This window comes from Eschrichtius robustus, chromosome 4 (assembly GCF_028021215.1).
Source record: "Eschrichtius robustus isolate mEscRob2 chromosome 4, mEscRob2.pri, whole genome shotgun sequence".
NCBI classification, from domain to species: Eukaryota; Metazoa; Chordata; class Mammalia; order Artiodactyla; family Eschrichtiidae; genus Eschrichtius; species Eschrichtius robustus.
In genome coordinates, this window is record NC_090827.1 from 148,040,445 (window position 1) to 148,066,213 (window position 25,769).

Consider the following 25,769-nt stretch of genomic DNA (forward strand, 5'->3'; position numbering starts at 1 on the left):
GTTTTCTTATTTAACAATGAATTGGGCAACCAAAGGGGAGGGGGTTTGATGAAATACAATTACTTTTAGGGCAGGACAAGAAACAAATTTTAAATACAGTTCTCTCTCTGCCACTATCCCTCTTTAGTGTGCATTGTGCATCTACATTATACACTAACAAGATTCCCTTAGAAGACACAGGAGTGCGTGCTTGCCAAAAAAAAAAAAAAGCAATTTTTCTCCTGGCACTAGCGAGGTAACTCCTTAGGAGAAAACATTCCTTTCTCAATCCTGTAAGGCAGGGGTCCCCAACCCCACCGGTCCTGGCCTGTTAGGAAGCGGGCTGCACAGCAGGAGATGAGTGGCAGGCGAGTGAGCGAAGCTTCACCTGTCGCTCCCCGTCGCTCGCGTTACCACCTGAACCATCCCAGCCCCCCGTCCGTCTTCCATGAAACCGGTCCCTGGTGCCCAAAAGGTTGCGGACCGCTGCCGTTAGGGGTCATGATGACCCACTGCTTGCCTTGCACGTGCACATCTGGGCTATGTAAACCGTCGATATGTTACTATGATGTATAATCCTTTGTCTCAAAACCATATAATTGTGCTTTGACCTCTAAAAGGTGGAACAGTTCTCAGAGCTTTCTGAAAGACTGTCTCCCAGGTTATAATCCTCAGGTTGGCTCGAATAAAATTTTCCATTTCTTTCTTTGATTGACTGTTGATTAAGAGGTATTTTACAGTCACAACTTCTTGTTTTTTTCTGGCAGTACCCTGGATTTGATCTTTACTATAAAGCTATTTCTTAATTTTTTTTTAAAGATTTTTTTGATGTGGACCATTTTTAAAGTCCTGTCACAATATTGCCTCTGTTCCACGCCTTGGTTTTGTGGGGTTTTTTTGGCCGCAAGGCATGCGGGATCCCATCTCCCCAACCAGGGATCGAACCCGCACCCCTTTCATTGGAAGGTGAAGTCTTAACCACTGGACCGCCAGGGAAGTCCCTAATTTTGTTTCTTTATTTTAGCCATCTGGAGAGGCTGAGAACTTTCAAAGTCATCAAGAATATCAAGGTTTGGGAATTCCCTGGCGGTCCAGTGGTTAGGACTCTGTCCTTCCATTGCAGGGGGCACAGGTCCGATCCCTGGTCGGGGAACTAAGATCCCACAAGTCGCGCAGCCAAAAAAAAAAAAAAAAAAATCAAGGTTTAACAAATCTTCCTTTTGCTTATCTCACTTCTCTTTCATTTAACTATAAACAGCAAGAAGAAACTAGGGACAGCAGCGGGGAGACCGTCATGGTTCCTGGACATGTTCTGTATCTTGACCTGGTTGGAGGTTATGTGGTTGTATGAATGTGTAAAAAATAATCAATGTGTACACTTAAGATACACAAACTTTATTGTATTCCTGTTACACGTTCTTATTTATTTACTTATTTTTGGCTGTATTGGGTCTTCGTTGCTGCGCGCGGGCTTTCTCTAGTTGCAGCGAGCAGGGGCTACTCTTTGTTGCGGTGCACAGGCTTCTCATTGCGGTGCCTTCTCGTTGCAGAGCACAGGCTGTAGGCACGCGGGCTTCAGTAGTTGTGGTATGTGGGATCAGCAGTTGTGGCTCGCGGGCTCTAGAGCGCAGGCTCAGTAGTTGTGGCGCATGGGCTTAGTTGCTCCGCATCATGTGGGATCTTCCCTGATCAGGGCTCAAACCCGTGTGCCCTGCATTGGTAGGCGGATTCTTAACCACTACGCCAACAAGCAAGTCCCAACACGTTCTTCTTTTTTTTTTCCCAACACGTTCATGTTTTTTTCCGACACGTTCTGAGCGTGAGCACCTGCGCGCGGACTGCGCCACGCGCGTGCATGAGCGTTCCGAGTCTGGAAGCAGAGACGGGTGCGCGTGCCCATGCGCGGGCCAGAGGCCAGTAGCAAGGGTGGGTGTGCGTGCGTGTACGTGCTCGCCTAGAGGCCGGAAGTAGTGCTGCGTGCTCTGCGTGCGCATGCGCGCGCGGAGGCCGGAAGCGGGGCTGGCGTTCCGCGTTAGTCGCGGGCCATGGACGGTTTCGCGGAGAGCCGTGGGCAGCCGCGCGAGGAGCCGGCCGAGGAGGCTGAGCCCCAGGTGGCGGCCTGGAGCGGGGACAGCGGGAACGTGTCCCAGAGCCACAGCAGCGCGTCGGTGCCGTGGGAGGATGAGGGCCCGGAGTCGGGCGCGCCCAGCCGGGACCTGCCGCTGCTGCGCCGCGCCGCCGCGGGCTACGCCGCCTGCCTGCTGCCTGGCTCGGGGGCGCGGCCCGAGGTCGAGGAGCTGGACGCGAGCCTGGAGGACCTGCTCACCAGAGTGGACGAGTTTGTGGGCATGCTGGACATGCTGCGCGGCGACTCCTCCCACGTGGTCAGCGAGGGCGTGCCTTGCATTTACGCCAAGGCCACCGAGATGCGGCGAGTGTACAGCAAGATCGACCGGCTGGAGGCCTTCGTCGGGATGATCGGCGCCAGTGTAGCCAGGCTGGAGGAGCAGGTCTCCAGGGCGGAGGCCGAGCTGGGGACGTTCCCCAGTACGTTCAGGAAACTCCTGCGCACAATTAACGTGCCCGCCTTCTTCAACAAGGCGCCCTCCAGCAGGTCCCAGGGGACCAGCTACGAACCCCCCGTCGTGTTTCGGACCGAAGACCACTTTCCCTGTTGCAGCGAAAGACCTCAGGTCTGACTCCGCGGGACAGCGCTGCGAGAAGACGGGTCTGAAATTATCTCGAGTAGTAATCAAATCAGTTGAAAATCCTGTTACTAGACATACAGGATGTTGGAGTATGGAATTGTAAAGTTTATTTTTTGCACACTTGATTTCTCACTATCTTCATCATTTCACGAAGGATGTCTGATTTTCTACGTCTTCTAGTTCAAACTTGAAACTTCAAAGCTGCTTGGTGGGGGAGATCCGGGAAGCAAAATGAATGAACTTAGCTGGGCACTGTGGCAGAACTGTTATTTTTATGGATTTTACAGCTCAACTAACAGTATTACCTTTTAAAGATTTGTATATTTGTATACCCTTAGGAAAACTGAGCCTTTAAAGCCTTGTTAATTCGATCCTGATGGTGATTCAGTTTTCAATAGCTTACTTTTAGGATAGATGGTAAATTATTTTAAATTATATTAGGCTTTCCATATAATGGATTGCAAACCGAAGGAAATTATACAATTTCTGAGAAAACGTATTGACTTATTGCAACTCATTCTGAAGTTTTTTTGAAAGTATGACCTCACAGTCTTAGTTTGTCCATAGGGAACGTGTCTATATATGATTCCCAACGTTTGGTTTATAATTAAATATTAATAAAAAATTTAAATTTTATTGGAAAGGGTTTCCATCTGAAAAGGACTTTACGTATTTTCCTTTTTGCTTGTTTGAAAATAGACACGTTGAGTATCTGATTTTAGGAGTGGGATAAAGAAAGTCCACAGCATTAAATATTTCTCCTCAAAGTGAATAGTTAAATTATTTGTGTGGTAATATGACTGGTATTAGGATTTTGTTCTTTCACCCTGATGACGTGGAATCTTAAAGATCCCTTGCAGGTACAACAGGCTTTGATCTTGACTTTAATCTGTTTTATAAGGTGGTCCTCCTAGGTAGTAGAACTCAAGCATGGAGCTTAAGTTGCTTTTGTGTCATTTATCATAGATCTTTGAGGTTTGTAAAGTAGGTATATTCTCAGCTGTGTATTGTGAAAAATCTGTGTAATCTCCGACCTTAGCTTTCATGGACCTTCTGTGTCACACATTTATATATATATATAATTTTTTTTTTAATTTATTTTATTTATTTTTGGCTGATTTGGGTCTTCGTTGCGTCGTGCAAGCTTTCTTTAGTTGCGGCGAGCGGAGGCTACTCTTCATTGTGGTGCGTGGGCTTCTCATTGTGGTGGCTTCTCTTTTTGCAGAGCGCGGGCTCTAGGTGCGTGAGCTCAGTAGCTGTGGCTCACGGGCTCTAGAGCGCAGGCTCAGTAGTTGTGGCGCATGGGCTTAGGTGCTCCGCGGCATGTGGGATCTTCCCGGACCAGGGCTCGAACCCGTGTCCCCTGCATTGGCAGGCAGATTCTTAACCACTGCACCACCAGGGAAGTCCCACACATTTACATTTTTTATTCAGGTAGTTCAGTGATTACAAATTAAAGAACTCCTGAATTTAGAAGTGGAAAGAACAGGTAACCTACATTAAGTATTTGGCGACTGCTGGGTACCTGCTGTAAGTAATTAGTATATGCCTATTGCATATTCACTGAATATGAAAATAGTTTCCTTACATAACATGTGTATTACTAAAATGGTTTTTTAATTTGTGGTTAATATTAAAAAGTAGCTAGGGGACTTCCCTGATGGCACAGTGGATAAGAATCCGCCTGCCAATGCAGGGGACACAGGTTCGATCCCTGGTCCGCGAAGATCCCACATGCCGCGGAGCAACTAAGCCGTGCGCCACAACTACTGAGCCCGCATGCTGCAACTACTGAAGCCCACGCGCCTAGAGCCCGTGCTCCGCAACAAGAGAAGCCACTGCAATGAGAAGCCCGTGCACCACAATGAAGAGTAGTCCCCGCTCGCTGCAACCAGAGAAAACCCGAGTCCAGCAATGAAGACCCAACACAGCCCAAAAAAAAAAAAAAAGTAGTAATTAAGACAGATTACGAAAAGTTAGAATAATTGTTAAAGGTGAGATTTAATATCTGCATAATAGGAACCCCAAATTCCAGAAAGCATAAGTTAACAAGTGTGCTATAAAGTAAAAGTTAATTAGGAATATATAATATTAGATATTTGCATTCATTATCTACAAAAAAAGTAAATTGGGTTGATAAAATTAGAAGTATAATAACCAATAAAAGAATGAAATTCAGTTTAACAGTTTTTAAAGCTAATAATAGGCTATTTATTTATTGCCACACCATGCAGTTTGTGGGATCTTAGTTCCCCGACCAGGGATGGAACTCGGGCCGTCCGCAGTGAAAGCACAATATCCTAACCACTGGACCATCAGGGAATTCCCTAAAAGTCCTGGTTTGGAAGATAATTTTTTTTTAAATAAATTTACTTATGTATTTATTTTTGGCTGCGTTGGGTCTTTGTTGCTGCACGCGGGCCCTCTCTCGCTGTGGCAAGTGGGGCCACTCTGTCACGGAGTGCGGGCTTCTCATTGCGGTGGCTTCTCTTGCTGCGGAGCACGGGCTCTAGGCGCACGGGCTCTAGAGCACGGACTCTAGAGTGCAAGCTCAGTAGTTGTGGCACACGGGCTTAGTTGCTCCAAGGCATGTGGGATCTTTCCAGACCAGGGCTCGAACCTGTGTCCCCTGCATTGGCAGGCGGATTCCTAACCACTGCGCCACCAGGGAAGCCCTGGAAGATAATTTACATCATTATCTGTGCACCTTATCTCTAAGGGACCTTGGGTTCTGAAATTCTCTTAGTCATCTGGTGTTGATTCTGAGGTTTCTACATAGAGGTTAGTGCAGGGCCTCGTGGGGAATGGGGACTGGGAGCTGGTTTGCATGGTACAAGGCAGATGTTAGACCCGGGTCATTCTTCTGTCTCCAGAACGGAGGTTGGGGGAGCCAGGCACACCCCGCTCTGTTTGGCACTGCCCCCTTCAGACCTCCTCCAGGTTCCCTCCTCCCACCCCTAACCAGCTGGAGAGTTAAGAGGGCCCTTCTGGATCTCGGAAAACTGTCCTTCCACCTCTTCCTAAGTCAGTAGCAAGTTGGGAGGGAGGCCGCCAGTGCTGAGGCTGGGGGAGAGCGGGGTGTGTTGTCATTCTGGTGACTCCTGCAGACTGTCTCTGCTGCTGGGGTCTAGAGTTCCCCCACTTGCTAGAAGAATAAGCAGGGATGAGCATGGGGTCGAATAAAGGTTGAGAGGAGCACACCACCAGTCACCCTAGAGTCGATTAGCTTTTTTTAAAAAAAAACTTTTATTGGAGTCTAGTTGATGTACAATGTTGTGTTAGTTTCTGCTGTACAGCACAGTGAATCAGCTATACGTACACATACAACCACTGTGTTTTTTAGATTCTTTTCCCATATAGGTCATTACAGAGTATTGAGTAGAGTTCCCTGTGCAGTTAGCTTGTTCTTCGTTCCTACACCCAAGAGCACAGTAGCCACTTAGAGCTTTCAGGGGTACCTAGGACATCCCCTCGTCTGTCCAAAGGCAGCCTCAGGCATACAGGAGTCGCCCTGGAAGCACACATAAAATTGGGTGCTATTTATTCACACATAAAATTCACACGTGTGGGACTTCCCTGGTGGCGCAGTGGCGAAGACTCCACGCTCCCAATGCAGGGGGCCCGGGTTCGATCCCTAGGCAGGGAACTAGATCCCACATGCATGCCGCAACTAACAGTTCGCATGCCACAACTAAGGAGCCCACGTGCAGCAACTAAGACCCGGAACAACCAAATAAATAAATAAAATTCACACGTGAAATAAGGTGGTAAGCACCTTGTGGCTTTTTATCCTCCAAGCCAGAACTTTCAGGAATATGAGCCTCGGACCATATGTGAGGAGGTGTGTCCATCATGAACGTGAGAATAGGGGTCCTGGAGTCAGCTCGGGACATACGAGGGACATGCTGAGAGGAAAAAACTAATAATGATCTGGAACTTAAAGTTTTAAACTAGCTTAGCTAAACAGCTGTCAGAAGGGACAGCATAGGAAGAGGTGAAGCGTTATTTCGTAAGGATTTCTTCCAGGTGCTGAGAGTGACTAAGGAGAAAGGTGGGCTCAGGGTGGCAGATGGGGTCCACGTCACCAGCCGTCCTTGGCTGTGACACAAGTCACAAGCAAGTGCAGCGCAGCTGCAACTTCTCAACTTGTTACTGACTTAAGAAGAGGTGGAAGGACAGTTTTCTGAGATCCAGAAGGGCCCTCTTAACTCTCCAGCTGGTCAGGGGTGGGAGAGGAGGGAACCAGGAGGTCTGAAGGGGGCAGTGCCAGCTAGAGTGGGGTATGCCTGGCTCCCCCAACCTCCATTCTGGAGACAGGAAAATGACCTGGGTCTGACATCTGTCCTGTCTGCCTCATCACCCCTACTTTCTTTACCAGGAGCTTTGCCTCATGAACTCATGGCAGTATCTTCTAAGGACTTTGACTAGGAGTGATGTGCTGTGAATAGTAAGAGCGCACAACCAGTTCATCAGTGTGCCTCCCAGCACCCCCCGAAAACATCCCCAGGGCATCCTCTGTGTCTGTCCCCACCGCCACCCCGTCTCACCTGAGCCACTCAGCCCTCAAGTGGTTTCCTGCTTCCCCCATCCCCTCTCCAAGCCACTTTTCATATAGCACACAGCGGCGCAAGTGGTCTTTCCAGAAATCAGATAGATTGGGTTTTGCCTGAAACTCCCATCAGTTTCTCTTGTTATGTTTGAATAAAATCCAAAATCTGTCCTATGGCCTGCCAGGCCTGCAGGATCTGGCCCCTACGCCCTCACTGGTCCTGGGCCTCTCTCCTCTTGCTCATTCACGTCTCTCCAGCTTCACCTGGATCCTGGGAGATGCCCAGCGTGTTCCCCTCATAGCACTCACCACCACTGCGTCTGGGTCTTTATTAGATGACTGTCGGCCCACCTCCAGGCTGCATGGGCTCTGGCAGTCCCACTTCTCCTCGGCTGTATTCTCACCGTGCCCGGCACACTCAGATACCTGTTGAATGAATGACTCAGACTGGCGGAGAGAATGAACAGCTAGACGAAAACCAGGCACCCCAAAAGGAATAGGAGGCAAGCGGATACAGTAACTCAATCACATGTTTGCTGGGAAATCAATCACCACAGGAGGGCTGAGGACCCCAAGGGAAATAAGACGTGGCTCTTCTCCCAAGAGCTTGACAGGCCAGTGGGAGAGAAGGTCAGACACCAACCTAATCCAATCCAAATTTCATGGACTGAACCTTTTAAATCCGTACAAGCAATCCCGTGGGCTCCAAGAAGGCTGCGTTCTTAACCGTGCCTCAGGGATATTGACATAGAACTTGTAGAACTATCTTTCTAAAGAGACTTAGAAAAAGTCAAAAACTTAAAAACTATTTGTTAAAAAAATATTTTACACAGTGACCTAAATCCTTAGTCCCAGTAATAGAGAAGGAAATGCATTCCTTTTAGAATGAGAGATTTTTCGTTACGATTTTCATCCTCAAAGGGCAGGGGTCAGTCTGTGGTCACATGAGACCCTGGGGCCAGAGGAAGGGAATAACCGGGAACTGTCACCCCTGTAACTACGGGATTGCCCTCGGCTGCAGGAGCAGCTCCTTTCCAGCAGAGGGAGCTGTGGGAACAGGAACAGCTGCCTGAAAGCAGCTGGTCCAGCCCAGCCTTCAGGAAATAAACACACCAGCCCTGGGCAGTCAGAGTCACCAGGCCCTGTCCGCCCAAGGGGCTCACAGTGTGAGGACCACAGCTGTACTCCAAGGCACAGCTGGCTGCTCTTGTTGCCCGGGGCGTGGGAGGGTGGACGTGGTAGCTGAGGGCAATGCCCCGCACCCTACTTGCTCTCCTCGCAGCTCTTCTCTCTACCGGAATGAGCACACTTATTTATCTGTTTGCTTGTTTTTTCTGTCTCCCCTGCTAGCGCAGGGAGAGTGGTCTTTGTCCGTTTTGTGCAGCCCTGGATCAGTGGCACCTGCCGCCATGCTGAGGGCAGGGTAGGCACTCCAAACGTGTCTGCTGGATGAATGAAAGGGGACAGACAGGAGGATAAGCAGGACGCAGAGAACCAGGAGGGCGGAAATGGCGAGGGCCCCATCCTTCAGGCTCCTGCGATGTTAACTCAGCTCCTTGCCCTGGCAAAACCAGAAAAGCGATTTCAGGCTTTTCTTGGAAAAAAAAAAGACACCCCCCCCCCACATGCGCACACACACACACACGTCACCTTCCTTTCCCCTCACCCCCAAATATCTGTCACTTTCTAGATTGTGAAAATGCTTACCCACAGACTTTCTTAACAGCACATTGTTCCCTGTGACACTATTAATTGAGACAAGAACCAGCAGGGTGGGAGGTTTGGGGGGGGGGTGTTAGTGGTGTCACAATTCTCAGTAGTTTGGGACACCTGAGTTTCAAGTGCCAGCACTACTGCTTTATAAGATTGTTCAGGAAGGCATCTAAGTTGTGAATGTAAGTGTCCTTTTATTTTTGTTAACTGATTTTTTAGTTCAATCATTGTTTTTATTCTTTTTTCCAAAAAAAAAAAATCGTGGTAAAATACACATAATATAAATCTACCATCGTAACCACTTTTCAGTGTCCAGTTCAGCGGCATTAAGTACATTCACACTGCTGTGCAGCCATCACCACCCTGCATCTCCACAACTCTTCATTTTGCAAAACAGAAACTCTGTCCCCATGAAACACCTCTGCACTCCCTCCCCTCCCCCAGCTCCTGGGGGCCACCATTACAGTTTCTGTCTCTGTGGATTTGACTGCTCTAAGGAAGGACCTCATATGAGCACAATCACGTAAGTATTTGTCTTTTTGTGACTGGCTTATTTCACTGAGCATAATGTCTTCAAGTTTCATTCCTGTTGTAGTGTGTGACAGGATTTCCTTCCTTTTTAAGGCTAAATCATATTGCATTGTGTGGATAGACCACACTTTGCTTATCCATCCATCTGTTTTTTTGTTTTTGTTTTTGGCCATGCCGTGTGACTTGCGGGATCTTAGTTCCCCAACCAGGGATCGAACCCGGGCTCACGGCAGTGAAAGTGTTACCGAGTCCAAGCTCGCTCTGCTCTCCGCACGACAGGCCAATAAATCGGGAGACGAGGTGCTGAGGCAAGGGATATGACTTTATTTGGAAAGCCGGCAGACGGAGAAGATGGCAGACTAATGCCTCCAAAACACCATCTTCTCAGGGTTTGGATGCCAGTTTCTTTTAGAGAACAGAGAGGGAGAGGAGGTGGGGAAGTAAAGTAAAAAGACCATAAGTCTCGCAAATATCTCCTGGAATGGCCAGCTTCGGGGAGCGGTGTGTTAATTTCATCTTTCTTGCAGCCATTCACAGGTGGACAGAGTCAGGATGCTTCCCTGACCAAAGGCACTTTGGTTTAACATTCAGGCGGAGGGGCAGGGCTCCCCGAAGCAGGCCATTATGTATAGGCAGTATCCTTTTAGTGAACAAAAGCAACGGGAAGCAAAGGTTAAAGTAAAGAAGCGGATCCAACATGGAGTCAGGATTGGCTCTTCCCTGTTACAAAAGCACCAAGTCCTAACCACTGGGCCGCCAGGGAATTCCCGATATCCATCCATCTGTTGATGGGCACTTGGGCGGCTTCCACCTTTTGGCCATCATGAACAACACTGCTATGAACATGGGGGTATAAATATCTCTTTGAGATCCTGTGTTCAATCTTGGGGGTATGTACCTGGAAGTAGAACTGCTGGATCACATGGTGGTTCTATTTTCAATTTTTTTTTTTTTAAACATCTTTATTGAAGTATAATTGTTTTACAATGGTGTGTTAGTTTCTGCTTTATAACAAAGTGAATCAGTTATACATATACATATGTTCCCATATCTCTTCCCTCTTGCATCTCCCTCCCTCCCACCCTCCCTATCCCACCCCTCTAGGTGGTCACAAAGCACCGAGCTGATCTCCCTGTGCTATGCGGCTGCTTCCCACTAGCTCTATTTTCAATTTTTTTGAGGAACCACCATACTGTTTCCCACCCAGCTGCTCTGTTGACAACCCCACCATCAGTGCATGAGGGTCCCAGTTCCTGCACATCCTCCCCGACACGTGTTCTGACAATGGCCATCCTGATGGCGTGAGGTGGTGAGGAGGCAAAGGTTTCTCAGGGAAGACGGTGATGGTGATGATGGGGAAGTGCCACCCCACTAACAACAACCGTAGCAGGCGCTCCGTTCTCCTGTCTTCCTGTTCACCTTCTCCCCCACCAGCCAGGAGGAGGAGTGATTTATCAGGCTACTGTGTGCGAGCCTCGGGCACCCCTGGTTCATTTCTCAGCTGGGTGGAGTTACGGAATTACGGCCGTTCTGACCGGAGTGAGGTGATATCTCCCTGTGGTTTTGATTTGCATTTCCCTGGTGCTTAGTGATGCTGAGCATCTTTTCGGGTCCCTGTTGGCCATCTGTGCTTACTCTGGAATGAATTTGCTCTTCTTTTTCTGAAAGCTGAAATGATTGATTTTAGATGTGTCTTCTAATAGATACATTCAATTCTATAAATTTCCCTCTGAGAACTGCTTTCATTGCATCCCACAAATTCTGGTAAGTTGCATTTTCACTCTCATTTAGTTCAAAATCTTTTAATATTTCTCTTGAGATTTCTTCTTTGACTCATGTGTTATTTAGAAGAGTGTTGTTTAATCTCCAAGTATCTTGGGCTTTTCCTACTATCTTTCCGTTATTGATTTCTAGTTTAATTCCATTGAGATCTGTATTCTTTTATTTTTATTTTTTAAATTTTTAAATTTTTATTTATTTATTTTTCTGGCCGCACCGCACAGCTTGCAGGATCTTAATTCCCCGACCAGGGATCGAACCCATTCCCCCTGCAGTGGAAGCATAGAGTCCTAACCACTGGACCGCCAGGGAATTCCCAATCTGTATTCTTTTAAATTTAAGGTGTATTTTATGGTCTATCTTGGTGAATGTTCCATGTGAACTTGAGAAGAGTGTATATTCTGCTGTTGTTGGATGAAGTAGTCCTAGCGTTTTTACTCTGAAGTAGTTTTAGACTTGCAGAGAAGTTGCGAAAATAATTCAGAGAGTTCTCATGTGCCCTTCACCCAGCTCCCCCAGTGACAGCATCTTACAAAACCATAATGCCATGGCCAAGACCTGGAAATTGACACTGGCATGATACTACTAACTAAACCACAGACCTTATTTGGAATTCTCCTGTTTTTCCATGCACTTACTTTTCTCTTTGTATATAGTTCTATGAATTTTATTGCACATAGATTTGTGTAACCACCACCCCAATCAGGACACAGAACTGCTCCATCATTCCAAAAAATTCCCTTATGCTATCCCCTATGGCCATCCCCCTCTCTATCCCAACCCCTGGCAACCACTGATCTGCTCTCCACGGTACCATACACACACACACATACACACACACACACACACATATACACACACACTTATATACACACACACATACACACACACACACACACACACACACATAGTTGTTGTTAATTTTGAGAGTGTTATGTAAATGGGATCACAGCATGTGCTCTTTTAACAGTGGCTTTGTCCACCCAGCACAAGCCCCTGAGCTCCACCCAGGCTGTGTCCAGAGTTCATTCCTTTTGGTCTCACGACGTCTGTCTTCCCTTCTAAGGAAGAGGCCTTGACCCCTTTCCTCTCCCCCAGGTTCCAAGCTCTGTGCTGGCTGGATGCTCTGCTCCGGGCACCAGGACCCTGGGCTCTGTGGCCTCAACTCCCAGGGACCCTGGGCAGCAATTCCCTTCTGCCTCTCTCCACATGCCACAGCCAGCATAGACTCTACCGGGTGAGGACCCAGAGGTGATCCCCACTTTTCAGATGGGGAGCAGAAGCACAGAGAAGATGTCATTTGCTTCTAATGTGGCTGTGAGCGGAGGTGCCCTGCATACTGGAAACCACTCCAGCCACGCCCGTGGACCACCACGCCACCCCACGCCCCCGTCCCCCCACTCCCGGGGTGGTCCAGGATGGAGAGGGCCTCTGGCAGGTGGTATCATCCATGCTGAGACCTGAACCAGGAGAGGGAGACAGCCCGACCGTGATTGGGAGCAGAGCAGCTAAGGCACAGGGAACAAGGGGTGGCACCAGTGCCTCAGTGAGGTTTCGAGTGAAGGCGGGGACGAAGGCCCTGGTGTCAGGTGTCTCTCCCCTGCGTGTGGGGATTCCACTTCCTGGCCATTTGTCCTGACTTTCGCTGGATAAACCTGGGACAGTGACAGTGGAGCTCACCTAGGACCCTTGCACAGAGAGAGGACAGAAAGCCACACTCTTTCAGGTGGAGATACACGCGCGTGTGCGTGTATGTGCGTGTGCATGTGTGTTGACACACAGTCCACTGCATACTGAAGTACAGAGGAATGTGAGGGCTTTGGGAGACCCAGCCACGGGGGCGGGAGGCTGAATCTTGAGAAGGCAGGGAATGGCACACAACGGGTGGGTGGTACAGTGAAGCGGCTGAGTGACTGGTTCAAGGGCCAGACTGCGTGGGTTCAAATCCCAGCTCCGCCACTTCGCAGCTGTCTTCCCCTGGGAAACAGTTTCCCCATCTATAAAATGTCAATGATCAAACTCATGAAGGATCACTTGAGGATTCAATGAGCTAATCGATTTTCTGGCCCGTAGTTAGCACTTCAGAAGGGCAGGACTTACGTTTCCCAGAAGGGAGCAGGGAGGGGACCTGCTCTCGGCCACACCCAGCTACGTCAAGGCTCCAGGGCGCTTTCTCTATGTCAGTGTTCCCATTGTATTTTATACTTTTTAATGTTTCCTCCCAGTCTTAGAATCAGCTGGGATAAAAAAAATACTCACTGCTGGATGAAAATGCATGGATAAGAGCTGGCCCACTCCTTTCAGACTCTCCTAGCCTTTGAGATGATTGAGGCCCAGAGAAGCCAAGGAAAGCATCTAAGGTCACACAGCCTATTAGTGGCAAAAATGGAAGTTGGACCCAGGCGGGCTGGTTCCAGCATCTGAGCTCTTAACCACGCCCCTGGATGGTCTCATTTCTACAGGCAATTCTTTATTCATTCACTCAACAAACACTGTTTTGAGTTCATAACACGTCCTGGGTGCTGGCCTGGGCATGGAGGACACAGATGTGAATAAGACCCAGTCCCTGACCTCAAGGGACAGTGAGGAGAGAGACAGCTAAAGAGTCATCTAGGTTGTCACAAGAAAAAACTTGGCCTTCTATATGAGGTCCGGGGTTAGGGTGGGAAGTCAGGGAAGGCTCCCTGGAGGAGGTGATGACTGAGCTGAACCTTGCCAGATGAGTAGAAGTTTGCCAGAGAGAGATTTGAGGGGAAGGGCAGTCCTGGCAGAGGGAACAGCAAGTGCAAACACACAGAGCCAGAGACAGAGAGAGCATATAATACAGTGGGGTCATCATTGTGCAATCAACTTAACGATAATTCAGTTTGGCAAACTGCATTTTACATTTTTAAAAGAAAAAAAAATAGGCTAAGCACGAGATGGGAGCAAGGAACCTGCAGCTGGGCGGTTGGTCTGGCTCCCACAGGCCTGCAGAACCTGGGCCTCTTGTTCTGCTGGTGGACTTCAAGTGGTGGGAACCTCTGGGGTCTTGACAATTTGAGGTTGAGGGGGAGGATGGGGGTGGGTGGGGCCTCCCGGGTGGGGCCTCCCAAGCCACTTCAAAGACTGTGGCCTTTATCCTGGGGACCGCGGGAGTCACTGATGGCTTCCCCAAATAAGTCAGAGTGGACTTTAACCCTGTGACCATCTGGTCACCCCACGGCCACTCAGCAGGCCCAGTCTGTACCACACTGCCTCTAGTGGAGATCTCTAAGGATGTCACTGATGGGAGGGTCACCAGGATGACCGAGACTGATGACATAAATGTGCGCTGACCCCACTCTGCGGAACCTGCCGAGGTTCAAGAGTTTGCCCGCTGGTCCAGGAGGGGCAGGGCCAGCCCCCGCCCCCGCCCCCGTCCACGCAGGCTCTCAGGCCTCGGCTCCTGGACGTGCCGCCTCTGGCCACTAGGGGGCAGTGTCCTGCAGTGGAACTGGCGTCCCACACCTGAGGGCCTTGAGCGAGTACCCTGGGCCTCAGTTTCCTCTTCTGGAAGCTGCAGCGGGGCTATGTGGGCTCAACAGAGCAGCAGAAACGTCCTGAGAACCTGCTGGGGGCTGGCCCTGTATCTTCCTAAACGACCCTCCCTACACAGCTCCCACCAAGCAGTCGGGGGGGGTCCATGCCCCCCACCCCTTGGAGCGCCCCTCCACCTTTTTTTTTTTTTTGGCTGATGGCATGTGGGATCTTCGTTCCCCCACCAGGGATGGAACCCGCACCCCCTTTAGTGGAAGTGCAGAGTCCTAACCACTGGACCACCAGGGAAGTCCCAGACCGCCTACATCTTGAAGTGGGTGCTCCCCCCCCCCCGCTAGCCCACGTGGAGGGCCCACTGGACAGCCAGCATCGACCGCGCGACCTGAACAAACCTCCAGGTGACTCCAGCTGAGGCCCCAGACAAGCCCAAGCTCCCAGCCCACGGAATCTGTGAGTTTAAGAAGTGGTGGTTTCAGGCCACGAAGTCTTGGGGTAATTTGTTCCACAGCCAGAGTAATGGTACCCCCATCCTACCCTTGGGAGGGGAGCAGCCCAGGAGTGGGACAGCAGAGTCACCCATCCCCACTGTGACCAGCACTGGGCAGGGGAAGCGCAAAGGCCTGGGGGCCGGGCGGAGGGGCGGGTCCCTCCCCCTCCCCCCCTCCCCTCCCCCTCCCCCCCTCCCCTCCCCCTCCCCCTCCCGGTGGAGCAGTCGGGGCCAGGATGCCGGCAGAGCGTCCGCAGGAGCACAGGCACGGAGAGAGTCCTGAAAGTGCCAAGTCCGAAGTCGGGGGAGGCGGGAGGTGAGGGAGAGAAGGGGCGGGCCCAGCGGCCTTGGAATTTGTCCCCAGGAAGCTCTAAACAAGGCGAAGGGCGGGGCGGACTGGGGTGGACTTGATTGAGAGACTCTCTGAGGAAGGGGGATGGGGAGTGAGTGGGGGGAGGGTCCCGGTCAGAGGCCAGTGAACTGTGAGGGGGTTACAGCCCCATAAACACTGGATCCCCCTCCCCTGGTGGGTGGGTCTGCCTTAGGGTGGGGAGGTTCAGCAGGCTCCCCCTCCCCTCCCCCTCTCTCCCCTCCCCCCTCTCCCTCCTCCTCCCCCCGCTCCCCAGGGCTCTGTTCCGTTTCCTGCCCACCAGCCTTCCAGGGGCTGACCCAGCTCCCCAGACCCTTGACCCCATGAAGGAAATGCCCCAGACTGAAGCAGGCGCTCTGTTCTGGTCACTGACAGGGGGCACTTAGAGGGTACTTTTCCCCGACAGTTGCAGGGAGTAAGCCCACCCTGCGTGTCGTCCTGACCAAGTCGGATTTCTGAATGCCCCCTGGAACAACCAGACACACACACACACGTGCGTGCACACACGCACCCCATGGTGGTGAAATACATGGGTACTGGGCTCAGACAGGCCTGGGTTCCATCCCTGTCCATCATTTACCAGCTGTGAACCCGGCCAAGTCCCAGACCCTCTCTGACCCTCAGTTTCCTCGTCTGCAGAGTGGCGTTTCTGAAGGCACCTGCTTCATGGGATTGTTGAAGAGCACCTGAGCCCCGGGGCACAGAGGCCCTCACGTGGTCGGCATTATTCACCAGCCAGCACCTTTCAAGTAAGGATTTTAGAAATTCTCTCTGAGCGAGGGGAGGGAGGAGGGCGTGTTGCCGAAGTATCGGCTTCCCTGTGCACCGAGGCCGAACAGAAATAGAGACAGGGATTTGGGAGGAAGAGAGAGATGGCTTTATTTTTCTGCCAGGCAGAAGGGAAGACACAGCAGGCTACCGCCTCCAGAGCTGTGCCCTCCCTCCTTGGGAATCAGGGAAGATTTTATATGTGAGGCTCGCTGTCCGGGGTCTATGATAAGGATCAAAGTAGTGAAGGTCTTGCATTCTTCCTTTCCTTTGCATTATTTCAAAACAGTCATAGCTGGCGTCAGGCCTCCCCGGTAATTGGGGTCCGGCAGTCTGGTAATTGTGTCCGTTTGCCTCTGGTTTATTGGCCGGTGACCTTGTTTCTGAAATGCAAAAACTATAGGGGGTGATTTCTTACCACGGGCATATAGAATGTAAGTGCAGGGACATAATAAGGTTAGGGGGTGAGAGGCAGGGGATGTAACTCACACAGAGTTAGGGGTGATGGGTACCGAATGTGAATTACATAGTGTCAGGGAGTGGGGTTAGCTTTGTAAAGTACAAATCTAGTTACTACAAATTAGTGATGGTTAAAGTAAACCAAGGCGTGATTAACTCTTTCAGGCCAGGTTATGTTTCTTCTCTAGCCTGTTCGCTGTTCCCTTTATTTCCCTTGTTCTCAGGGGAGGGAAAACTTCATTTCTATTTTTGCTGCAACAAATTCCCCACTGCTAGTTCATTCCCTCCATATCAATGGAGGAAGGGAAACGGGCGTCGTTCTCGTCTGGCTGAGGACAAAACTTCAGTTTTGCTTCACTTGACAAACACCAGCTGTCCGGCCCAGGGGCCCATCTATCTCCTATTTCAAATCCCCCCTGAGAGACGTGAACCCCAAGAAATCTTTACTGGGAGGATGAGGGACGACGGTCTGTCTTCTGCAGCTTCCTCAGGCTGGCAAGGGGTTCGTAGACCCTACCTAGTTGGGGTCACAGAGCTCTCGCCCTGTCTTATTAAGGGCCCCAGGGTGACTTCTGTTGTTGTTTTGGCAGAATCTGTTCTGAGAAATGGCTGGAATCTTTGCATCATCATTATCTTGATGTGAACCTATTGTAATCTGGAAGAGACAGAACTTAGCAAGTAGTTTATAAAACAGAGGCCAAAGATTAATAAAAGAATTATTGTAGCTGGGGGCCCAAGCAGGATGAAGAGCCATGTAACATTTGGTAGTAATTTTGATCCTGATCTAGATAGAGTCAGTGCTTGTGTTACCCTGTCTAAAGGAATGGAGCCATTTGGTGATATATATAATTTTATGTCCTCTTCTATTAGCCCAGTTTGATTGATGTAGGTGTAACAGACCCTGTTAGAAGTATTTGGAGGCGTGACAACCTAAACGTTAATAGACAAAATAGATCTCATTTCTTTTTAGGAGAATAAGCCTGAAACCCAGTCTAGGCCTGGTGCTTTGGGGAGACTTGTAGCCAGGTAGCCGGTTATCTAGTTTCATCAAAGTAGGTTTTAACCTTTGATGTGGTATTAATATATAAATAACAGGAGCTATTGGTCACTACATATGTGTTTTCTCTTTTTGTTAACATATGGTCTAAAGCAATTTTATCGTCTCAAAGTGTAATAGCTACAAGAGGAGACCTTTAAGAAGTAAGGTTGCAGTTACCAGCTGCCAGCAGACATTGTTTTGAAATTGGCCGGTGGCATCCCATATCTAAAACAGCTCAGAAAACTCAAGTTCTTAGCAATAAAAGGACTTGCCTAAAATCACACCATAGTGTCACCGTTCATGATGTCAGCGTTTCTCTGGGTATGAGAAGATGCAAGAATTGGGGCTCGTAAGATCTTCTCCTGAAATTAGTTAACTATCTGAAAGCCTGTCCTGTCAGTTTTTCCCAGAGCACAGAGTCCCTCATTTCAGCTCTCCGCCCTGAAGTCCTTGTAGAGGGTGTTGAAGGTCACCAGCTACAACAGCTCATGATTTAATCCTTGTAGAAGTAGATGGCAAGTGTCAGTTTTCAGTCAGCAGGGTCCCTTTATGGTTGTAATTTCAACCATGGTTTGGAGCATTTCCTGACCATTTTGTCCCATGGTGTTAGGAATGCTCCTTCCCAGGTCTGGTGAAGATTTTGCTGATAGGCCATTCCATGGGCTATTACTGGACTAGGCCTTTACTAGTATCCAAAAGTCTCTGGACCACCTGTCTTCCTAGTATCTTATGGTCCAGGACAGTATTCCCTCTTGTTGCTTCTTCTTATATCTAGAGTGAGACTATTGCAATCATTGATCTCATATGGAACTATATATCATCATTTTATCAGAGGCTCGGTCACACACTTGGTAACATAAGAAACAATAATTTTTTTGAAATAGGCAAAATACAAATAACATAGCTGGCAGTATTAATAAAGTCATAAGTAAGAATTCAGCCAAGAACTTCCATTAGGGGCAGCCCAGTATATCCCAGGTCGTCTGACTTAGTCTGTTCTGTACCAATCCCTATTCTTCAGGGAAATTATATATTGGCATTGCCCATAAGGTACTCGGCCCAGTTTTTTAGTGTTACTAGACTGATTATCCTTAGTATGATTTAATTGTTCCCAGACTTTAGAGGAGCCTTGAACCTTAAATTACCATAGCCTGGTGTTAGTTACATAAATCTATCCCATAATTGTGGGAGGTTTTATTCCTTGGCTGAAATTTTGCTTGTTGCTCTGATTGAACTTTGAGTAATAGAGGAAAATTCATATTTATGGTCAGGGTCAGAGCAGGTATTATTAATTGGTCAGGTGAGGGGATCTCATCTAGTCATATCAACAGTGGCCTGAACATGACTATAATTTTCCTTTTAAGATAAATTTCCTAAGAGTCAGCCAATTAGAGCCTTGGAGTGGAGAAATCCACTCAGGTAACCCAGAAGTACTAGACATAGGTAATTGGCCACAAACCCAACAACTGGATTGATTTTTAAAACTAGCATAGCATTGTGCCTATGATAGAAAAACATTTGATTCATATGCAAAGGTCCAAGAGGTCAAGAAAACATTGTAAATGAGCATATGAGTCAGGTCCAGGATCTTGGGTAAGCTGTGTACTTCTGATGTTGTCTTTTTCTCATCCTGGTGTGAGTGTAGTTTCTCCTCTGTTTGAGCGTTGTTTTAAGGTGATTTTGAGGTCAGCCATCCTCTCTATAGGCCAGTCCAGTGCAGGGGCGCTTTGTGAGTGGAAATTAATCCAAGAGTTAATTCCCTTTAGTTTTACTGTGTATGAGCTAGTTCAGAGTACCTGATAAGGGTCCTTCCATCCAGTTTGGAGATAGTCCTTTAAATTATGTCTTTTCCAGTATGTATAATCCCCTGGTTGTAGGTCGTGGGGTATCTGATCTTCATCCAAAGAAAAATTACTGAGATAAGCTTTAGAAACAAACTTAGAGTGTCCTTTAATAATTCAATTAAACTTTTTAGCAATATAACATAACTGCAAGGAACTATCTGGGAAGTGAGTCTTGGTAAACACAGACCTTAATTAACAAAACTAGAATTTAATATTCAGTAAAACAGAATTTTTTTTCTTCATTGTGAGGGCATTAACCCCGCAACCAGGGAAGGCTTTATCCCATCAAATAAAAAATAAGGTTTATCAGGGAGCCGGAAAAAGCCAAGCAGCCGTCTTGGATTTTCCATAGCCCTGACTGTTTGATTTACAGCTATTGTTTACCCATTTTAAATTCCCTGATTTAGGAGTAAACTGTTTTCATGTTTTAAGGACAATCAGGATGGCAAAAGTCTGACAATGAGAGGTTAATTTTTGTAGAAGCAGAATGAACTTTATCTACGTGTGCCATGATCTTCATAGATCATTGTGAAATAATACTTATTTACTTTACCTAAGTAACAAAAGATTTTAAAAACAAATGTAAATCACTTAAAGGCAAAGAAATTTACATAGTCTGTTATTAAAGCAGCATCCCAAGAAAACTTTGTTCTCTTAACAGAGAGAGAGAACCAAATTTCAGTCTGGTCTCAATAAACTTGGCCTGATGATTTATATAACTGTAATTTATCATCTAGGCTTTTTTCTTCCTGAAACTTTTATAAGGAGTCTCAGACTGAACTTTTAAAAGACCTCTCAGGAAAGTCACATCAAAGGTTTTTCACAGATTTCACTTACCAGATCTAGGTGAATTCCTTCCTTTTCAAGGTCCCGAAAATACCTTGAGATTTCTGTACCTGTTAGTGAGGTAGCCTTCCTAATTTATCTGATAAAGGTGCTGGGGACCTAAGAGTTTCCAATCTCTGGAGGGAGCAGATAGAGAGAAAAGATAAATGTTTTAATTTTACCCGTAGGTGTAAATTACCAAATTATTGTAAACCATAAGTAGCTTGAGGAGAAGAGCTTCTTTATATCCAGTTTAGCATTATGGACTGAAAGTCAGAAACTTGTATTTATCCAAAAGTCCTTTTTATAAATCTTCTTGAAGAGGAAGCATCTTTGCAAAAGCTTCAGAGTGAAATAGTAAGTGTCTATAATGACAAAAGACGTATGGCAAGTTTAAAAATCTGATTACAATGTAATTTACAAGGTAACTTGGTTACTGTTGTGACATATGACGCTTAAGATAATAACTAGAATTATGACTGATAACATTTTACCAGGACATATCAGAATTTTTTTGAAACTCCATATAATTTCTAGAATATCTATATTAGTAACAATTACCATACAATATAACCTAAGAAGATTTATTACACATTTGACAACACTTCCCATGTAATTTTAACATACCAAATGAACCTAATTAGTGTAACATCTCTCTTTGGGATGTCTCAGAGGCCCTTTGAAGCACCCCCAAAGTTAACTAGAGGTCAAAGAAACTTCATTACAATTTGACTTGGGAAGTTTTATCAAAAAAACAAAAGGGTTTAGAACACTCAGTCAGATAAGATCATACATTGCTGTGAAACAATTGTTTTTCACTTAGCCAAAGTGCCAATAAAAGATTTAAAGGTAAATATCGAACTGATCACTTAAAAGGTAAAGAAGCTTAAAATCTGTCATCCAAGGTAGTTCAACACCTTAAGAAAACTTGTACCATGCATAAAACTCTTTTCTCAGGGTCCACTTTCCACAAACCTTTTTTATCACTTTCTATATCCATCACTTTATTTTCCCATTCAGAAACAGCCACCTGTAAATCAGACCTACTTCCTTTTCCCTTAATAAAATGCAATTCCATTCCTCATACCTTCTTTACTAAAAACACACATCCTACTTTCCTTAAGCAACCATGAACTGTCCTTCATATCAGCACTCTGTAGATTGGTAAACGTACATCCGAATAATAACATTTAAAGAATGTGCTTTCTTATAGAAAATATCTCAGTGTGGCACCAAACACATTTTTTAATAGTTCTAAACCTTTTGTTTCTCTGTACAAGGAAGCCGATGTTCAGTAATTAATGTTTCAGTATCTTATTTTATTTGGAAATGGCCTAGTTATTTAATAACTTGCATCCTTTAACTTAATTTAGCACAACTCTAAATTTTCAAGTTGTCAAATATCTGGAGAGATCATTCTTAAGTAAATATTCCTACAACATAAGTATTCCTAAAAAGTTCACCCAAAGCTCTTATCTCATTTGCAATTTTTTTTCTTAAAAGTTTCTTCACATCGAGTTATTTTCATTGCTGACAAATTTGTAACAGATATAATAAGATCTTATTTAGTTTATAGTAAACCTAGGCACAATAAAAGTATTATACTTAATGTTGATGGCTCTAAAGACATGTCTATATTAATTAGATTAACAAACAAACATTAATACCAGGTATTAATTTAATACTGAATATTTCCCAGGTCACATGAACCTGAAATTTATTTAATTTTTCTTGTATTTAGAATTGTTTGATTTGTAAGTGCTTACTTTTCTTTTAAGCCAATTAAATAGAGTTCATTTACAGATTAACCTCAGCAATATTATCCAAAGACAGAAACATACACTGAGACATACACAGATATCCAGACAGACAGAGATCTCATAATTTCCACTTGAGATTTAAAATGTCTCTTTGCCTCTTTTTTTTTTTTTTTTTCTTGGCTTGAAGTTCTACTAATTAACCCAAGGCTGAAGTCTCAGGCAAAGTGGGCTGTGTTTGTAGCTCAAGGAAACGATAAGAGTTAACTTCAAGCTTTGTCCTAGGCGTATTTTTGTTCTCTCAGGGTCAGAATTTTGAAGAAAAGTATTTTAACAAGCTAGCTTTTTCTAATTGCACATGCAAAAAGAACTGGTTTTGCACTTTTAAGAAAAGCTTTATTTTAACCAGTTTTCTCCAGAGCCTAAAGAATATTGTGGCCATACTGTCAAAAATCATCTTTCTCTTTCTGTGGTCATGGTTTCACAGCTAAAATTTAAACCAGATAATGCTCAAATTGGCTCTGATAACAGGAGCAGACTGGCTGATAAAATGTTGTCCCAGCAGGGATTGTCCCTCTGGGGAGGTGCGGTCTTAGTTTGATCAGAAGAATATGCGAAGTAAGGGAACTTGCAGGACTTGGGGAACCTTCCCACTCCCCTGAGAGATGGGAGAAGTTAGAAGAGGATCATTTAGAATATCAGGAGACTTTTGTTTCTTTTCTTTTCTTTTCTTTTTTCCTGATCCCTCAGGCTTTTGATTATGGAGCTACCTACAGCAGGATTATAATAAAAGGGGCATAAAGTCCTGAACATAAGGGAACCTCAGTCCATTTTTCCCATCCTGTGGCAATAAAGATCTAATTGTAGGAGACCCATTTTCAGGCCATTTTTCTTTGTCATTGGACCCTAGCTATAGGTCGACCAGTCATTTAAAATTTTCCCTAAGTGTTCCCAGGTGGGTGGAACCTTAGAGGAAGCGCTTCCCATTTTGGCTCGAGCAGTTGGTAACAGACGTTTGATATTAGCACGCTCAAATCAAAACATAAACCTTCACCTCGTCAGCTGGAAGTCACACATAAAACATAAACCATAAAAGGAAACAGCAAAGGGACGCTCAAAAAAGAAAAAGAGAAACATATGGCGGAGACCCGCCCAAACGTGATTTCCGAGTCCCACTCGACCTGGACCGTTGCCCCAAAGCGGCGTCTTACATCACAATCTCCCTTTTCAGGGAGCATTCCACATCAGGATTTCCCTTTGCAGAGAAATCCTCAAATTGGTACCGAAGTTCCCCTTAAGGGGACCGTCCAAGGTCACGGAGCGCAGTCCGGGGGACTCACCGTAGGTGCTGACGGGTGTGTCGAGACTTCCGTTCGCCCTCTTTCTGATCCTCCAATATTCAGTGTTTTCTCGGAGCGGAAGTCCAGGCCGGCGCGGCCAAGAGAAGAGAAGGTGTCCTCGAGGCAAAAGGAGCCTGGGCCGCTGCTAGGTCAGCCTCTCCCCCGTCCTCCGCCGCCGAGTCGACAGGCCGGGTGTGATGGGGCACAGCCCTGCGGCAGGGAGTCCCTGGCGATCTGGCCTCAGAGAAATCCTCCAACCCTCCGCTCTCCCGAAGGAGCCTGGCGTGCAGAGAGATATCCCCGAGCTTCCGATCAAGCCGAGGGGCCCTGCGGGGCTGCCTGCCCGCCAGCAGACCCCGGACGAGGCCCCATTTTGTTGCGGAAGTATCAGCTTCCCTGTGCACCGAGGCCGAACAGAAATAGAGACAGGGATTTGGGAGGAAGAGAGAGAGATGGCTTTATTCTTCTGCCAGGCAGAAGGGAAGACACAGCAGGCTAGCGCCTCCAGAGCTGTGCCCTCCCTCCTTGGGAATCAGGGAAGATTTAATATGTGGGGCTCGAAGTCCGGGGTATAGGATAAGGGGCAAAGTAGTGAAGGTCTTGCATTCTTCCTTTCCTTTGCATTATTTCAAAACAGTCATAGGTGGCGTCAGGCCGCCCCAGTAATTGGGGTCCGGCAGTCTGGTAAGTGTGTCCGTTTGCCTCTGGTTTATTGGCCGGTGACCTTGTTTCTGAAATGCAAAAACTATAGGGGGTGATTTCTTACCAGGGGCATGTAGAATGTAAGTGCAGGGACATAATAAGGTTAGGGGGTGAGAGGCAGGGGATGTAACTCACACAGAGTTAGGGGTGATGGGTACCGAATGTAAATCACATAGTGTCAGGGAGTGAGGTTAGCTTTGTAAAGTACAAATCTAGTTACTACAAATTAGCAACATGTTAAAGTAAACCAAGGAGTGATTAACTCTTTCAGGCCACGTTATGTTTCTTCTCTAGCCTGTTCGCTGTTCCCTTTGCTTTCCTTGCTCTCCGGAGAAGAAGAAAGAAAAGTCTCACCTCTATTTACATTGCAACATGATTAACTCTTTCAGGCCAGGTTATGTTCCTTCTCTAGCCTGTTTATTGTTCCCTTTATCTTCCTTGTTCTCAGGGAAGGGAAGACTTCACTTCTCTTTTTGCTGCAACAGAGGGAAGGGAGCCAGGCGTGTGTGTGTGTGTGTGTGTGTGTGTGTGTGTGTGAACACCCCGTGGATCATAAATGCAGACTCGCTGTGTCTATACTCGCCTGTGGCTCTGTGTCCAGTCCCCACCCCTGTGAAGCCTCGGGAAGGTTGCAGATGGACAGCCCGGCGTGTCCTCCGTTTCAGGCTGTGCCGGGCCTCCCTGTAATAAAGACCTGTTTCTTCCTGGCCGCACACTTGGCCTGGAGACTGAGGGCTCCCTGAGCAATTCTGAGCTCCCGCCTGCCCGCCCTGGACACACTCAGGCCTTCTGTTTGGCCACAGCGGCCTTTGGGACACTCACAATGCGGCCCTGTTCTTCCCTCGGCTCAGCCCCCGCCCCTGCGGCCTCTCTGGGAGGAGGTTCTGCGAGCTGGGGGCGCTGCCTTTACCGGTTTCCAGGAAGACACGCGCGCTGCGTGTGGCTGGAGACGGGGCACCTCCCCGTTGGCAGCCCCTTGGAATTAGGGGGTGATTTGTTAAGGGCAAAACACGTGTTCCTCAGGCAGGGCCGACAGTCAGCTCGCTCAAGGGCAGGCTTCCCTCTGAGCCTGGCACATGCCGAGCCCACTCGGACGCTGGGCCTTTGCATGGGCTGTTCCTCTGATCTTCGCGGGGCTGCCCCTCGGTCGCCTGCAAGCCTGAGCTTAAGCCGTTCCTCCTTGGGTTGGGATCTGCCGCTATTGACCGCTGTCTGTCTCGCGGCCCTGTTGGATTTTCCCCATTTATTTAGTATCTGTCTTGTCCCTCGAGAGGGTGAGCTTCACAGATCAAAGAGCTGTCTTGTTCATGCCCGTCCCCAAAGCGCAGCACGGTGCCTGGCTCAAGAAGGCCACAGTCGAATCTAAAATATGACACAGATGAACCTATCTACGAAACAGA

The 25,769-nt window shown here is 47.4% G+C and overlaps 1 protein-coding gene and 2 long non-coding RNA genes across 3 annotated transcripts; 2 read left to right on the plus strand and 1 right to left on the minus strand.

Annotated features, from left to right (window-relative positions):
- Positions 1 to 1,915: 1,915 nt before the first annotated feature.
- Positions 1,916 to 3,323, plus strand: BLOC1S4 (biogenesis of lysosomal organelles complex 1 subunit 4). The gene has a single exon (XM_068542347.1). The coding sequence runs from the start codon at positions 2,025 to 2,027 to the stop codon at positions 2,676 to 2,678; it is 654 nt and encodes a 217-aa protein (XP_068398448.1). The 5' UTR covers positions 1,916 to 2,024; the 3' UTR covers positions 2,679 to 3,323.
- Positions 3,324 to 12,399: 9,076 nt separating this feature from the next.
- Positions 12,400 to 16,377, plus strand: LOC137764361 (uncharacterized). The gene is made up of 3 exons (XR_011073968.1): positions 12,400 to 12,496; positions 15,006 to 15,228; positions 16,275 to 16,377. It is a non-coding gene; the product is annotated as an uncharacterized lncRNA (long non-coding RNA).
- Positions 16,378 to 16,498: 121 nt separating this feature from the next.
- Positions 16,499 to 24,546, minus strand: LOC137764360 (uncharacterized). Its single transcript, XR_011073967.1, has 3 exons — positions 23,668 to 24,546; positions 20,583 to 20,707; positions 16,499 to 19,795 (listed from the first exon to the last, which is right to left on the minus strand). It is a non-coding gene; the product is annotated as an uncharacterized lncRNA (long non-coding RNA).
- Between the last annotated feature and the right edge of the window lie 1,223 nt (positions 24,547 to 25,769).

Bases quoted from the DNA above. Each gene is read 5' to 3' on its own strand.
- BLOC1S4 (XM_068542347.1), top strand. From the start codon at position 2,025: ATGGACGGTTTCGCGGAGAGCCGTGGGCAGCCGCGCGAGGAGCCGGCC.